The 18,122-nt window shown below is 32.8% G+C and overlaps 1 protein-coding gene across 1 annotated transcript; it reads right to left on the bottom strand.

Moving 5' to 3' along the window:
- Positions 1-9,389: 9,389 nt before the first annotated feature.
- On the bottom strand, positions 9,390-10,614 carry LOC131047649 (protein VACUOLELESS GAMETOPHYTES). The gene is made up of 2 exons (XM_057981438.2): positions 9,995-10,614; positions 9,390-9,749 (listed from the first exon to the last, which is right to left on the bottom strand). Exons 1-2 carry the CDS (start codon positions 10,422-10,424, stop codon positions 9,610-9,612), a joined length of 570 nt encoding a protein of 189 aa, XP_057837421.1. The 5' UTR covers positions 10,425-10,614; the 3' UTR covers positions 9,390-9,609.
- Between the last annotated feature and the right edge of the window lie 7,508 nt (positions 10,615-18,122).

Below are 18,122 nucleotides of genomic sequence, written 5' to 3'. Positions count from 1 at the left end.
AACTTATTGAAGCCAAAAACATTGGCTAGACATGCATGAACTGAAACATTTGCCAAAATTATTGTGTTATATAATTGCTTGCTATTAAATAAGAAATTAAAAGCAAGGACATGCAGTTTATTCTCAACTTTTTTATTTTTCAAAGCTTATCTTGTTCTTAGGTAACTACTTTAAGTATATTTTTTAATAAATTTTTAATTATGGAAAAAGGATAATTTAAATTTTTTTAAAAGGAAAATTGAAAAATATGTTGTGAAAAAATAAGTATGCAAGAATTATCATTAATATCATTCAAATAATCTATTATTCATGGGGTAAAAGAATTTAAATTGACTTCTTAAAATAAGCAAAAAGAGTAATATTAATGGGGCCACTAGTTCTACAAATTGCTTCTTCAAATCTTGAGGAGTGAGTGTTAGCCAAAATAAGCTAAGCAGTCACATGGGGACATGAGGTTATCTACGCGAAAAGGAGAATAAAGAGCCCTTTTCTAAGGTAAATAAATAGATAATACCATATTTAATTTTAAGATTAATGATTTGAGATAATAAAGTGTAAATAGATAAATGTATTTTATGAAATGAGGATGATATATTATTTAGAGTTACTTATCTTTATGTGTGGTTTGTTGGTGTTGGACTCTACATTGTCATTCTATGATCTAAAATGACGTTATGCTATTATATAGTTCTATAATGTTATAGGAGATAGTAGACTAATTTTTTTGATTGATCTAGGTAGAAATCATGGTGCAAAACAATTTTGAAATTATTGTGCTACATAAAATCGACCTTCTATGAAAAAATGATCTATCGGGTTCACTAATCTAAAAACTAATTCAAATATTTTTTTTTGTATTTGGAAATAGGTTGGTGGTATTTGCAAACACCTTTGAGGAGATTGCTAGATAGGTTGTATTCTCCCATGGTCCAAAATGTAAGTGAGTTGATTTAATAAGTTCTTATGAACAAAAAATGAAGACATCAAGTAGCCACATGATATGTCTATTTGTCACCCAGTATGTATAAGATGATGTGGTAGTGAATTCTCAAATGTGCTCTTTGAATGACATTGCATGTAGTAAGTGAGATTTCCTTAGCATGTAAAAAATAAATTAAGGTCTTTTTTATACAATACCATATAATAAAGTTTGAAATGTTTAGTGCTTCAAGTCGGCACACAATGACTAAATGGATTGGGATCACAAGAGTCTAGTTTGAATTTTAAAATGAAAAGGGGTGATTTTGCATTGTAGAATCAAATATATTTTAATTGATCTTGGTAGGAAAATGGGTAGTCTTGTTCAAAAAGATGCTATACACCTTGCAAATAAGAATATTGAATATTTTTTAATGTTATGGTATTTCATAAAATGGGGCACCGGTCTTAACCTTCATTTTCTTTATTTCAAAATCACAACCGGTAGAATAGACAATAAGAATATAATAGAACTCAACTTTGTAGAAGGAGAGAAAGTTTCACCAAAATCAACTCCCTCTCTCTAGGAGTAGCCCTTGGCCACCACTCTGGCCTTGTACCATTCTAACTAAATATCATCTTCAAACTTATTTTTAAATACCCACTTGCATCCAATGAGATTCCTCTCTTTGGGAAAACTTACAAGTTCCTAGGTGTCACAATTATCCAAAGCCATCATCTCCTCCTACATGGCCTACATCCAAGACTTACTTTCCTCCAAAGAGAGAGCCTCCTTGAAAGATCTAGGTTCATTATTAGTACTCAACAAAAAAAATATACAATGAAAATATGGTGGGTTGTGCCTATCAATTAGATTTTGTTATCTTATGGATATTCTCAAGGTAGAAGTAATGGGTTCAACCTCTTCATTTTAATCTATGTGCTCATCTTGCACATCATCTGAACTCTTTGAACTAAGTCTTCTTCTTGTCCATCCTCAGATCAATTTATCTATTATTCCACATGTGTATCTTTTTTACTTCTCAATCTTTGTATTGAATTATACTGTATTTGTCTTCTACTTTGGTTTTTCTTCACTTGAGTAAGCTCTGAATTCCTTGAAAATAGCCTCTCTAAAAAGAATCAATTTTTTGGGTTAGAGGATTCCAAAGTTTATAATATTTTACATTCTCACTGTAACCAATGATGATGAATTTCCAATATTTTTGATCCAATTAGATTGTTTCTCCTAAGAGACATGAACAAAAGCCTCACCCGAAGACCCTCAACTGTGCAACTCAAGGCTTTCTACCTATCCACACTTCATAAGGAGTTATGATAATAAGAGTTGAACAAGGAGATCTATTAATCAAATAAAAATTGGCACCAACAGCTTCTATTCGAAAGCATCTATCAAGCCTGACACCACATGCTCTTTTCTCTTTCCATTATGGTTTAGTTCATTTTTTCTACCACCCCATTCTTTTGGGGAGTGTAATTAGGAGTAGTCTTTAGTCAAACATTATTCATCCCCATTGTCAGTCCTCAATACTTTTATCTTATAATCTAATTTCTTTTCCATTAAGGCCTTAAATTCCTTAAACTTAGTGAAAACTTTAGATTTATAATGAATAAAATAAATCCAATTGTATCTCAAGAAATCATCAATGTTTAGGAAACATGATATAGATATTTACTCAAAGAAACAACATCCACTAAACCACGCACATCTAAATGAATAATCTCTAATGATCTCTTTGCCTTATAGATTCCTTTAGGAAATGGAGTATGAAAAACATTATCAAAGATTTTTACTCTTCCATCACTAAAACATAACTTTACCTTTCCTTTGCCAACAAAATTCTTCTTACTATTGTTTCCAAGGAAAACATACCTCCCATCATATTCTTTCCACCACTTCTCTTGAGGATTTATGTGGTAGGAGGCACCTGAATCAAGTGAAGCATCATAACTAAAAATCTTAGCAATAATAAATAAAAGTATCATAATCATCATTAGAGGACTTTCCCATGGAGGAATCAACATTCTTTTTCTTAACTCTAAATTCCTTCTTTGCATGCCCTCATTCCCCATAATTCCAACACTTTAATTTTCTCTGTTTAGGGGTCTTTAATCATACTTTAGACTTCTCCCTCTTTTTATCTCTTTCAGGCCCTTTTCCTTTGGACCTTCCTCGCACTTGGAAGACATCTTAAGAGCCAACATTCATAGAATTTCTCCTCACATATTCTAACAGAAGTATGGCAATCAATTTGTCCATATTTGGCTTTGTTCTACCACTACTAATATCAACAATTAAATTCTCCCAAGATTTACGTAAAAATCAAAAGAGCAATATACACTTATATTCATCTTCCAATTTAACATCTATCAATGTAAGTTGACTTATAATTAGATTAAACACATTCAAATGATCTATAATAGATTCACCATCTTTCATTTTCAAATAATTTAACCTTCTCTTGAGATATAACTAACTAGAAAAACTTTTATATTTACAAATATAACCAATCCTCTTCCACAACTTGTATGTGATGTCTTTTACATATAAATTCAAGGGGATGGAATTTGTAAGAAACAACCAAATGGTTCCCCATGCCTTATTTTCTAAATTTATTCCAAGCATCATCATCCAAAGTAGAGTCTTATGGTTTCTTTTCATGTGAAACTAGCAACCACTGATTTTTTTCCTCCAAAATATGTTTCATCTTTATTTTTCATATCTTGTAGCCAGTTGTATTAAATTTATCAATATATATGCAGGAAGTAGAAGCCATTTCAACCCTCTTATCAAATTTTCAAAACCACACAACAAAATCTCACACTGGAAAAACAATCTTCAACACTTACAGAAAAATGTGTCCACCTCTCAACAAAATAATTAGCTTTGATACCAAATATTGTGAAACAAGGTAAAGAAAGCTTGCAATATTAACTTTCTTATGTGATTAGGAATATAGAAATTACCAAATCTAAAATGAACATGTGATTGCACCATTCAACATAAATATAAAAATAACTATACCTAGAGAGACAATAAATTTACACAGAGAAACCCCTTTAGGAAAAAAATCCACTAGAGAATGAGGAAAGCATATTATTATTCTTCAAAAAAGAGAACACCTCAGTAATACACTTCAATAAACTCTTAAAATAATCTAAAAACTACATGGAAACCCCAAATATATTGTGATCAACTGATAATTAAACAATTATGTGTTGGCTCCAATGTATAGCCAAATGGAAGAGGAAAAACCACTTGCAAAAACCTATACCTTGTAGAATGAATATCCAATAGACATAATAAAATAATAAATAACTCTTCAAGTGACTTGTCATGGGTACCGAATCCAAAGTCACTTAATCTTCACACATTCTAAGTGCTCCATAGCTTGTCGTGACAGTTTAGATCCCCAAATGGACACCTTTTGTCCTTCCAAATTTTGTCTTCTTATGCATGACCATTCATTTCTCAATATGAAAATAGGAAGGTGTGTATTATTTTTATTTTTATTTATATCTACCTCCTCTTCATGTTCACCTCTTGAAAATGCAATTACAAATAGCTATATAGTGCAAATAATTAATATTTTTTTCACATGTCCTAAGGAACACTTTCCAAGAAACATGGAGATTTATGAATGGTTTAGGATTGCAAGGTTAATTTCACCTTATCCCAATAATATTAGATACATGAATTTTTTTTTCTTAATTGTTACATGCACCATATTTAATAATCATGTATTTGAATCCATTAATGTTGTATTTGGTGGTTAAGGTCTAAAATTATAAGTTAAAGGTTAGATGAAATGGAGGTAGGAGGATATCTATCATCCTAAGATAGCTTTTCATTCATGTATGATTCATTGTAGGATAAAAATGTTTTTAATCTCTAGTCCCTTTAGGAGTAATAGTGGGTATGCAATGATTTGTTGGTTTGTAGATAGTCGAATCCACATACTTGGTGAGTTGCTATTGGTTGGTGGATAGTTGAATCCGTGAACTTGGTGATGTTTTGGTGGTCTATAGATAGTTGAATCCACAAATTGATAATGAACAATTGAGTGTTGGTTGGATACTCCAACCATCCACCCATATATGAGGAGTTTGGGTTGATGTTGATATAGAGTTGGCTAATCAAAGCATTTGCCTAGACAAGAGAAGTTTAGGTTGACGTTGATACCATTTTTGGTAATTAGGACATTTGACTAGATAGAGAAGTTTAGGCTAATGCTGATATAATTTTTTATGTTATCCTTGTTTTTTCACAATTTAAATCATAATGGGGGTGGGGGCGTTAGAAAATTAAGGTTTACTTTTAATAATCTACTTAATAAGTTGCTTAGTTGGGTGTTAAGCTATTCTCATAATGGAAAATTAATGACTTTATAAAGTACATTGCATGTAATAGTGCAATTGAATGATGATAATATAATATCTCATTATTTTTTACAATGTAATTTTTTATATTGTTCTTCTATTTTTTTTATTCTACATGGAGCAACATTTATTCAAATTAAAGTTGAAAGCAACACATCTATACACATTCTTGTACACATCTCTAAATGACCATTACATATAATGCAACTAGATATTTAACATAGTTGAGAATGTTCTATAATTTATTGTTGAACATGTCATTTTTTCTATAATCTCACATCCTCTCTTCTTTTTGCACTATACTCTTCACAATTTTTTTTTATTGCAGTCCTTAATATATTTATTTCATTCTCCATCATAGAAATGGAGGAGAGATGAAATCCTTGCATTCTATTCAAGATGATACATTTTGATCCCATAATGCATCCCAATGATGCTCAACACCTCCCAATCATGCATGACCTTTAGAGCCACCCTCTATGACAAAAGATGAACATGTGGCTTTAAAAACACAAAATAATCAAGCATGATTTTATTTCACAAATTGGTTTCACATAAGGATCAAATATACACGAGAAATATAAGACAAATCCTAATACATAGAGTGTCTTCACCTTGGCCCTTCAAGACATATAGTGAACCTTTAAAACATGACTATGAAGTTAAAACCCACATGTAACAAACACATTCCTTTGAACATCTTCATAAAACTAGATAAAATTCAAGAGTTTGGAAATTAATGATTTCTTTAATACTACATTTACATCAACTTTACATCAATCTAATATATTTGAAAAATGTTATTGTATTTACCTATGAGATATTAATTAACTCTAAATAAACTCCTACAAAGAGAAAATAATATCATTTTTCAGTTGTTTCTTAGATAATGTTTGAACTCAATTTTATTTTTTTACTCAATATAATCATGTTGTCTAACCCTAGATAAAATCTAATAAAGTGAGAACAACTATGACAAATCCAATCCTTTAATAATTTCTTCCTTCATAATATAATGAATTAACCATTCATGTCTTAAATTTATATAAAACTCTAATAGAAGGATATATATCATGGAAATTCAAGTTTTTCATATAAAATACTTCTCGAAGAATAATAAATTTATTTCTATGAAAAAATTATCATTTCATAGAATAAAAATGTTTACAAGTTGTAAACAATTTAATATCATTAACACCATTACTCTTAACAAAAATAATAAATTAAAATAGGTCACATATTCATTAATTAAATCACTTAATCAAATTAAATTAATGATATGATTCTTATTATTCAATTAATTTAAATATTATATTGTAGTGTCATAAATTATATCTACATACAATTTCATCCTCACCTAGACCTCACCTTGGCATTTTGTCTCTCAATCCTTGATGACTGCTTTGATTTTGTTCACACCTTCTAGAAACTTGCATTTTCAACTTCCCTTTTGTCTCATGTCCAAGTTTGAGTCCTTATTTCTAGGACCAAGGCACTAGGGTACCATGGTCATACCTCAAGACCAGGGCACCAAACTACTATGCTCCTCCTAATTAGACCCAAATTTGGTCCCAATAATGGTCACATCAAGTGGGTGGGAATTTAGGTCTTGTATCAGCCTGCTCTAAAAATTCAAATAATTTTTGGATGGTTAAGTATAAAAGGAGGCCTACCCCTCTCATTTAAAGTGGACAAATTCTAAGTTAGATCTCTCTCTCTCTCAATTATATTATAGAGAATTCAATTCAAGTGAGCAAGCAATCAAGCATTCATTAAGCATTGAAGGAGATGTTAAGTCAAGCTCATGCATTCAAGATGGCATCCATGATCAAATTTCCATGAAAAAATTCTACATGATGTCCTAAACCCTCTTGTGAAGATTCAAACAAGCTTCATTAAGGTATCAAATTCAATTACAAGAATTCAATTCTAGAGCTGGCCTTTCCCTCAAAAGAAAAGCATCTTGTTGCAATCCAATACTATTTCCTTTGCAATTATCATTTCAATTTTGGTTTTGACCCAAGGAAAACCGGTATCCACAACCCTATCTCTTTTTATGTGTGTAGGAAATTGATTCAAGAGCCACAATTGAAGATTCCAACAAAATAGACAGCAAAGAACAATGTTAGCTTTTATAGGAGCAAAAAGAAGAAGACTAGGGTGACCTACCACCTTGTTCTTGATAATTTTGCTCGATCTGCTTATAGTGGATCTTGTGTGTTTCCATGATCTGAAAAAGATCCCACTTGCTTGTCCAGAAGTTACAGGACTACGGTGACCTACCACCCTAGTCTTGACAATTCAACCTAGATTTTTAGTTACATGTTCTAATTCATTTTTCCAGTTTAGATTTTCATCTGTGGCCCAAACTGACATCTGGAACACTCTGTTATTACTATTTTACTCTAATTATCCATTTTTTTACTCTAAAATTTACAATACAAATCAAATTTCAACTCAAAAGGAAGAGATATCAAACAAGTGAATTTAATTGGTATTTCAACCCTTTTCTTTAGTTGAATTATGGCTAGATCTATTGAATTTACCCCCATTTTAGTGTATTGGTTAGTGAGATGAGATTAGTTGTTTTATTATCTAAATTGTTGAAACCCCAATTTCCCCTACCTTACATCAATTATGAAAATAAATATTATAATTAATAATTAAAATTCATTTTTACCTAAAAAATCTATAAAGTAATTTAATAAGCTATCAAATAAAAATTAAAAAAAAATATTTTCTTAAAATGTACAATAAATCTTTGAAAAAGAACAATAAAAATCAATAGTTGAAGAAAAAAAAGAAGTTCTAAGTAAATATTTTCAATAAGTCGATAAATCATGACAACTAACTAATAAAAGCTATTTATCTTTAATTGATCTATTGATCCTCATTTGCATCCTTCAAAAGTTATTAATTGATATGAGTCCTCATCTTTCACAATCATAAATCCAATTTGAGTAATTCTTGTTCTAAAGAGTGACAAAAATATTTAAAATATTTTTACAAAATCAATTATATAAAAATTGTTGGTGACAAAAATATTATTACAAAACCTATTAAATAAATGTTGTTGCAAAGAGTGAATTTTTTTTAAAAAAATTTCAAAGCTAATTCATTAATACTTTATGATGCCATAAGATTTAAATAATCTAATCTTATAAATTATTGTTTGTTTTCATTGCACTTGCATGCTTACACAAGTTATAAATTTATTTTTTAAATAATTAAAAAAAATTCAATATCTTGTTTATATGGTTAAAAGAACCTTCAATATAAAAAAATGGAATACAACCAATTCAAAATTCTAAAAGCACTGTCTTGTCTCAAATTGACATAACAAGATTTATACAATCACAAAACTTTCTTAAGAAAACTTGTAAATAGTTGAATATAAAATTTATATTTTTCAAAATTAAATTTCCTAATCTTTAAACACAAACAAATTCAATATTTGAAGAATATCTTCTTGTCTCAAATTCACCCATCAACATGCTTATGCAATCATATAAATTTTTTTAACAAAATTTGCAAGAATTTTAGAAAAAAAAATTCAAGAGTTTATGAGCCAAAACCCATATTTTTAAAAATTACTTTTAATAACATTATAATAAAACTTAATAATAGCCAAGCTCAAATATCCATTTTTAATAGCAACGCAAAAAAAAAAAAAAAAAGTTAGATATATCATTTATTAATTTTTCTTTTATAAACAAATAAAATGGTACATTTCTTTCTCAAATATGTGGAAAAACTGCAAAAGAAAACCTTTTTGTTTATAAAAAAATTAATATTAAAAATTTAAATATTTCTGAATACAAGAAGAATCTAATATGAGAAGCTGTAAATGTTTTTCAATATAAGAAGAACCAGCAACCAATCTTCAAAGTAAATTATTTCTGACATTTTTCATTTTTTTCAAATAAGATATCTAATTTTCAACAAACATCTATTTTTTTTTCTCAAAATATCCAATAATACCCTTTTTACCATGTTTTGGAAGCCATGCTTTTTTAAAGAAGAAAACCCCCTTCATTTTTATTAAGATAAAAATATAAAAATAATATCTTAAAAAAATATTTAAATCCATCTTACCTACAGCTAAAATAACCAAAATGCTCGTAGAGCAGCTCAATTTCAAAATCATAAATTTCAGAAATCCTTGTAAATCAATTTCATGTAAAACAACCAACGTACAACTCAATTTCAAAATCAAGTTAAATGCAGATTGCAGTTGATCTTCTGGCATGATGACACGCACCAATGGTCATATCCTTGAAAAATCTCCCATCAATCAGATAAAACCAAGTCAGCCAAGGCGCCTCCAATACTTGTGGGGTCTCCCGTAATTACTCCAAATGCCAGTTTCCCCAGAAATTTACCACCGCGTAAAGCCATTCCGCGACCACTATGATGATGGTCATCTCTGTCTGTAATATGAAAATTTTATATGACAGTTTGGTCGTAAGAATAAACAAATAAAATTTAACATTTCATCATTTTGAAAGGAACAATATAATCATGAAAGGAAAGAAAAATGAACTTGATGATCGATCATGATGTTAGGTCTAAAATATTGGTAATAAAAAATTTAAATTCTACAGAATCAAATCCAGCAATATATGAACTAAGAATATAAAATGCTGCTAAATTTATTTTAAGAAGTCCAGAGTACCATCAAATTTCAGATCTGGTTGCAGAGGAACTGTTCCCACTTCAGCATGGGCTTTGGGAGCTATTTCTACTTGAGTATGGCGCCTGGGAAGCAATGCACAGGTTGGGTGAAGAGCGTACCCACAGGAGCTGCTTCTGCAATAGTACCCCAATCCTGACACACGGTGTGCACACTCCGAGCACTGCATCTGACTTCCACAGGGAGGCAGCGTTTGGAGTTGGACCCAATTGCCGTTCCCACCATGGAAACTTTGGTCCAAAACTGGAGGAGCCGTGGCGCAGCATTCATGCAGATCAAAATTGCAAGCAGCACATCTATACCCATTCCCCTGCACACCCTCTCCGCAACCGTCGCATATAAACCCAAGTGGGTACCAAACATATGTGAGCCAGTGCCCTGGGTGGCTCGGATGATGCATCAACTTCTGCATCTTCAAACCAGATCACTAAGATGTCCTTGCCCAACTAGCTAGCATGCATGACAACTAAAATAGAAGACACTAGCTTTCGGTTGCATACTTTTCATATATTATGATACTTTATAACACTAAAACTTTAGTATTGTTCGATTTGCAATAGACTCGCATCCGTGGAATATAGCAAGACTTGTAGACGCCATGGGAGTGTTGTAAAGATATTCCTAGAAGTCTTTCTCAGAAGTTCCCTCATGATCTTACCCCCTACGGCGGAAGTAGGTCGGTATAGACTATAGAATCAATCGTTCAACTTACGTTAGAATTTTACTAATTTTTCAAGTCCGTCCAACACGAGGGAAATCTCTCTGCAAATCATAGCAAAGACTTGTACACACCATGTGATTGTTGTACAGAGATTATTGGTAGTTTTTCTCAGAAGTCCTTTCATCCTCCTCCACACGGCGAAAGTAGGTCAGTATAGACTTTAGAACCAATCGTTCAACATACGTTGGAATTTAACTAATATTTCAAGTTCGTCCAACGCAAAGGAAACTTCTCTGCAAATCATATACCAGTACCCTATCTTCCATTGTGTGGACTCAACAATTTTCTCATCATTTTCACTGTATACTATACTTCATAGTGGCATGTAATTCTGTACGTGCACAAAGACGTGAAAATAGATTAGTCAAGATCGTAGAAACAATCCAAACTGGTCGAACTTATTCAGACAGTCATTTGAGCTAGTTGAGTGGTTAAGGACACAAAATTTTAGATTTCACATAAACACATGACATAAAAGATTTAACGTGGGAAAATTCTTTCGGAAAAAAACCCACAACACCAAAGCACAGATCAATTGTATTACAATAAAAAGCTTTTACAAACAATATGTAGAATCTATGCTCTTGCAGGTGTCTTCAACTGTGATATCAAAATCAAGAATAATTTACCAATACAAAAGAATCTACTATTAGAAGGTTGCAAATATTTACCAATACAAAAGAATCAACAATAAAGCTTCGAATCCCTTTTTAATACATTTCCATCATTTTTCCAAGGAAGTGACTATTGGAGCTATGGAATCAAGAGAGGATCACAAATGCACACACTTCCACAACAAACAAAGAAATAATAAATCACTAGGAAACGATATATCAAGTTGAGATATCTACAAATGTACAATGTCTTTGCTTGTATAGGCTAGAGGAGCTAGAGAATTGAGAGCACCAAAAAAGGCATGTCCCAATCAAATGTAAGGGTAGATAGATTAGGTAAAGTACAACTAACTAATGCAAGCATTTATGAAGTTAGAAAATATGTAATATTAAACTAAATGAAAAATATTAAATAATGATGCCTATATTAGACTTAAGCATACATAAATAGACAAAACCTATTCACTTTTTTTGCTCTCCCAAAATTTGAATCAGTATCTTTTGCATAATTCCTCCTTTTGATATTTTTTACACTCTTTCAAATACAATATAATACCTAATTTTCAACAAACATTTACTTTCTCTCAAAACAACCTAATAATACTTTTAAAATATAAAAAATAAGAAAGAAACCTTACTAAAATAAAAACAATATCATAGAAAACCTTTTAAATTTTTCATTTTAATTTAAAATGTATTTAACATTTCACCCATATATTTTTCCTAGAAAACAACCAATAGATATATATTGAAGAATAATAAAAACAAACAAGAATGCATAAATTTCAATAAACTGTTACAACTTCTCAATTTCAAATGGAATATAATGGTGCCAACCAAGTTCTAGATGAGCTTTGCTAGGGTTTGAGGTTGCGTATTACGTATTGCTTTCTTCAGACTGCATTTACTGTGGGATTTTTGTGTTTATTATGGCTCCGACCAACTTTAGCCCAACAATTAATGCTGGTGATGGAGTTGCTGTGACAGACCCTCATGGTGCCTTAGAACAAGCGCCCTCGCAAATTTGTTCCGAAAGTGTTTCACGAGGTATGTCCTCGCCTGATGTTGTACTTCCTGTTCACGATTTTGATAATGACTGTGAGTGGCTTGAAAAATGCACTTTGATAGGATATTTTGTGGGTAGGATCCCTCCTGAAAGCATGCTTCATGATTGGGTTGCCAAAGCCTAGTCTCCTCATGGAGTTTGGCTCGATGGCGTCCAAAGTCTCATGAAGGGTTTCTTTTTGTTTCTCTTTCGAACCCTTCCCATGTTGAGGCTATCCTCTCCCATGAGCCATGGACCGTTTGGTCTTCCCTCCCAGTTTTTCAACATTGGTCTTGTGACTTTTCTATCTTAGATGACAAAAAATTGCAGGTTCCGGTATGGGTTGAGTTCCCTGGTCTTCCTTTGCCTTGTTGGCCTTTCATGCAAACCATTGCTTAGTCTATTGGAAAAGTTGTTTGCCTTGAGCCAGACTGTTTTTTAATTCTCGCCCTCAAAAGAGGGTTTGCTTTGAGGTTGACCTTTCATGTGACCTAAAAGAAACTATTGACATCCAAGTGGGAGGAAATACCTTCACCCAGAAGGTGCTTTATTTGAACCTTCCCAAAGCTTTGTGACACATGTCACTAAGTGTTCCCTTTCATCCAACCTCTTCTAAAAGCTTTGTGACACTTGTCACTAAGTGTTCCCTTTCATCCAACCTCTTCTAGAAGCCTCTTGACACTTGTCACCATGGAGATGACATATGTTCCCTTTAATCCAACCTCTTTGCCAACCTCCTCCAATTTAACCATTGATATATTCAAACTTAATCTTGACCGTTGATTCCTACCACCTCACCCCTAGCCTTGGAAATCCTATAAATAGACCCCATTTTGGAGCACAAAGGGTCCCTAATTTGATCCATCTCATTTGCATTCAAGCATTGTTACTATAGGCATATAACTCTTAGCAAATAATTCTTAGTATTGTTATCATGTTCAAATTTAGTTTAATTACATCTTCATTCTAGCTTATTTTCTAGAATAGTCATGAAATCATGTAGCTTAATCATGCTATCATTGCTAGCTTATGCATCTTCATCATTTAAATCCTCCATCTAGATGTAGTCAAGTCATTGGAATTTGCATAACCAAATCTGAGAGCAAAATTCATACTTGCATTTACTAGGAGGCAATAGATCGATTAGCTATGGTTTTATCTTTCGTTGATTAATTTTCTAACCATTGCTTGTAATGATTTATTGAGTGTTTTGTGTTGTAGCTGCAGGTATAACAGGTACACACTTCATAGGCACGACATTTTGGCGCCCACCGTGGGGCTGAAATCATCATTTTTGGCCTGTTAAGCTTCTTCAACATTCATCTCTGTCGGGTCTGTTTCAGAATGTCATACGAGCTTCCTTTCTGGCTCGTACAAACTTATTTATGAACTGGGATGAAACTTCATCCTAACTCGTATCAGGCCATTTCTGTGTCGTACGAGTTTATTTCTGTTGTCTCACGAGATTTAAATTCTTATCATATGAATTTCTGTCTTGACATTTCCTGACTCGTATTAGCTCATTTATTTGTCGTACTAGCCCGTTTTTGCTTATGTGCAAGATCTAAAGTTTTGTCATTTTAGCTGTTAAATCATGTTGTATGAGTCTCTGCCTCTACGTTTTTAAATAAACTGCATTTTATGGTTTTTTGGTTTTAATCCGAGCTTTACTAATGTTAACCCTAACTTGTTTGTGAGATTTTTGGTAGCCTAACTCTTTTTTGCAGAACGATTGTCGAAGATACGCTAGCCAAAGACCTAATTCAAAATGCATCAATAACTACTAATGGATCTATTTTGCAGGTTGCCTAAAAGAATTCTACTAAACTGTATGTCTTCTTTATTCTTTCTAGGCACACTTGATTTTGCTAAAGGAATGAACAATCATGTATTTTGTGTCTTTGATGATAGGCGAGTATGATCTCACCTTTCTTAGGTGATCAGAAAGCTAGACTCATCTTTTGCTTTCATCAGTGCATATCTTTAGCAGGCCTGCCCTCCCGAGGAGCTAATAACTCTTAAAGCCATTACGATCGTTGTGAGGGGAATGACTAATGCCAAGTAATCCAACCCACTATAAAATAAATGTGATTTGATGAAAATCAAGTCAACGACAGTGCTCGGGAATAACTCTCCTCCATACCTTCGGGTATATCAAACCTTGGTTTTCAAGGCTGGGAGACCTCTTAATTGAGTATTATACCTCGACATGCTAAATGGATCCCTTACTAGTTTCAATTAAATTAGAAGCTACCCGATTCACCTCCAAAAGGGTGATAATATTTGTGCAAGAGAGATAGTAACTCTCCCAAGACACTTTCCATATTGTGCCCCCATTAGTGTTCGGAGTCAGATAATACAGCATTGAGAATTTATTGCGTGAGACTCAGCAGCCGTATTCTGAATAGCTATTGGGTGTGTACCTAAGCTTGCAAGCAAAGGTTTTCTCTCTTTAGCCAATTTCCTTAGGGTCTAGCATGCTTGGAGTCACTTATCACATCATGTGTTTGCTGTGTATTCATCCCTAAATTGAAAAAATTAGACATCTAAAAATGGAAAACATAAGCAAAACATCAAAATTCACTAATCAAAAGTTGGCAAAAACAAACATATTTTCCATTGACCTATTCTTTGTCGTACGAGTCAGGTGATTTGTCATACAAGGAATCTATTTCATTGTATGGTTCATAAAGTCTTGTTGTACGTGTCTCTGCTTTTTCAAAGGAAATTTTTGATTTGTCGTCTGGTGTTGTATCTTTTGTCGTATGGTTCTTGAAGTATTGTCATACGAGTCTCTATTTTTATTAGTCCAGAGCTGCCACTTTGCATGACTTTTTCAGGTCTATCATTCTGCTTGATCAATTTGCAGTAATCATAAACATCTATTATCTGTCGCTTTGTGCTTGGATTGTCTCCTTGGTTTGCTTGGTCAAGTTATCATCCGTCAAAATCAGACTCTAGAAGATAAACACCCTAATATTTTTAAGTGCTCACCCTCAACAAGTGCAAGATCCAAACATCTCAAAGTGCATTATCACCCTCTTTGATAAACTAATCACTCAAACATAGTTTCTCATCAGGATCAATCATCCTTTTTCACGAAACTAAAACGTTTGGTCAAGATAATCCTGTCCCACATCGTAGGATATATCGTTCCTACTGGACTTGATTTTTATCAAATCATCATCATTGTACTCCTAAACCAAAGATTGAAAAACTTTTAAACTTTTAAACACTTGAATCATATTTTTGTTTCATATAACTCTATCGTATCTACATTGATAGTTGATCACTTATCAAAACAACTTATAGATAATCAAACCTTTGAAATGGAAGTAGAAACATTTCAAATAGCTGAAAATCATATCAACATGACATACCAAAGCAAAATACAAGTAACAAGACAACATATAAGAAAAATAAAATAGGTCCAAAATCAAAATCCAACTATATCACAATCTCACAAGGATTCAAACACATCTCTGAAGAAAGGTGGCTCTTTTATGCAACTCTTAATGAGATCTCTAAAAGATTTGGCTAAAGAAGATCAAAATCATGCACCTATGTCTAGCAATGGCTCATCCCCCTATAAATAAATTGACGCTCCGAAGGCATCTATTCCTACACCTCTTGAAAGCTTGCAAGAACCTTCCATAGCATCATCACCAAAGAATACATCCAAAGTTGAAGTTCCCCAAGGGATATCCATAATTGCCATTAAACCAATTTTAGAGGATCATATTCAAAGCTCATCTCCTTCATATCCAAGCATTAATTCATTGCAGCATCACCATAGTGCTTCCTTGCAAATTGAAGTCCTCATTCATAGAATGCTTGTTAAATGAGTCCTAATAGATGGAGGAGCTGGCTTGAACATTTGCTCTTTGAGTCTTGTCCATGCTCTGGGTTATTCAAAAGATGCAGTTGATCCCTTGAGAAAGATAAAAATCAAAGCATATGGTGAAGACGAACATTACTCTAAAGGAATTGTGGTATTACCCCTCAGAGTGGGACCTTTGCAAAAAGACACAACATGCCAAGTTCTAGATGTGGACCTACCATACAACATACTCTTGGGGAGACCATGGATATAGGACATACAAGCTATTACATCAACATGTCACCAGTGCTTAAAATTTCCATACAATGGATAGGAAATCACAATATCAGCAGACTCAAATCCATTGCAGTGTTGTAATAGTCTAAAATAAGCTCAAGAGGTCATAGTTTCACATAACAGAGAGGCAGCATCTTCAAGCACACAATCCAAGGAACAATCATTTGCATCAATTCTGTCAAACATGGAAAAACAAATGCAACTAAGAGATCAAGGGACCAGAGAATATTTGCTATCATGAAAAAACAAACAAGGGCAACTTGAAATTGAAAGGGAAGAAGAAGATGTAGAAGTCAATGTAGTTCATATGTATGCAGAACAAATGTTAGGAAATTGACCACTTGAATTAGAATCACATTTGACTGACATGGACTTAACCGAGGATGATCAAGAGTTTCTTATGCGAGGTCATTCTGACAAGGGTATCGTTCTAGACATGGAAATACATACTGAAAGCCTTGACATCTCTATCATGACCCTTAATATCTTTAAAACTATTCAACATGAGGATCGTTTATCCGTAATCCCTCCTCAACCTATGGATTGGGAAAATGAAGGACATATTGCCATTAATACCTTACCGAATGACCAAGCCATATCCTTATATCTTAATGAAATCAAACCTGCAACAACTCTCACCAGGGATTCCGCTAACGTATGTTCATGTCAATTGGGTGTTAAATCTCCTAGTCGCAAAAATGAAAATCAAGAAAAAATATCAGGTCTAATGCTGAAAACCATTTATTGGCAACATCGGACCGAGAAAAAGTAAAAATAAAGGACGCATCTAATGGTGAAAACCTTCTTGAGGCATCGTAAGATGGGAGATTTGACACTTTACCCGAGCACTATCAAGAAAGGTCATCCATTTTGATCGAACTAGCAGAGGCAATTATCATTGACACAATTGATCTACATCCAGCAACTTCTCTATCAAAACTAGCAAGGAATAAATATTGGAAACTCTTCAAAAGATGGCAAATCAATTTTACTTGTTCATATATAGACATTCCAAGGTTTGATCCATATCTTACAATACATCACTCGAATATCAGTCCAGGAGTAGGCATCAATGATAGAACACATCACGGATCAGGAGCAAGTATTCTATTCATCACACCACAAGGTCATACAATCCCAAAAGCATACAAATTAAGATTTCCATGCACCAACAATACAACATAATATGAAGCTTTGGTTATAGGTATCAAAATGACTATAGAATGGAACATTACATAACTACAAGTCTTTGGAGACTCTCATCTCGTCATCAATCAAATCAATGACGATTATCAAACAAAAGACGAAAAATTGATGCCTTACAAAAAGATGGTTGATGATATCAAGAAATACTTTGTAGAAATAACTTTCTAGCAGATTCCAAGAAATAACAACAAATCAACAGATGCCATAGCTACACTTGCTTCTCTCCTTTAGACACAAGAAAATCAACAATGTTATGAATTCCTGGTGGAAGAATTGTTTTACCCTGCTCATAATTGTCCTAATTCCCAAACTATTTGTCACCTTGTTGGGCATGATTCCTCCTGCTATGGCCAAACTTACACATACCCGAAAGACAATACCCTACCCCCCTGACTTATTGAAAAATC

The sequence above is a fragment of the Cryptomeria japonica genome, chromosome 10, assembly GCF_030272615.1.
Source record: "Cryptomeria japonica chromosome 10, Sugi_1.0, whole genome shotgun sequence".
NCBI classification, from domain to species: Eukaryota; Viridiplantae; Streptophyta; class Pinopsida; order Cupressales; family Cupressaceae; genus Cryptomeria; species Cryptomeria japonica.
This window is presented reverse-complemented; position numbering and strand designations above follow the sequence as displayed.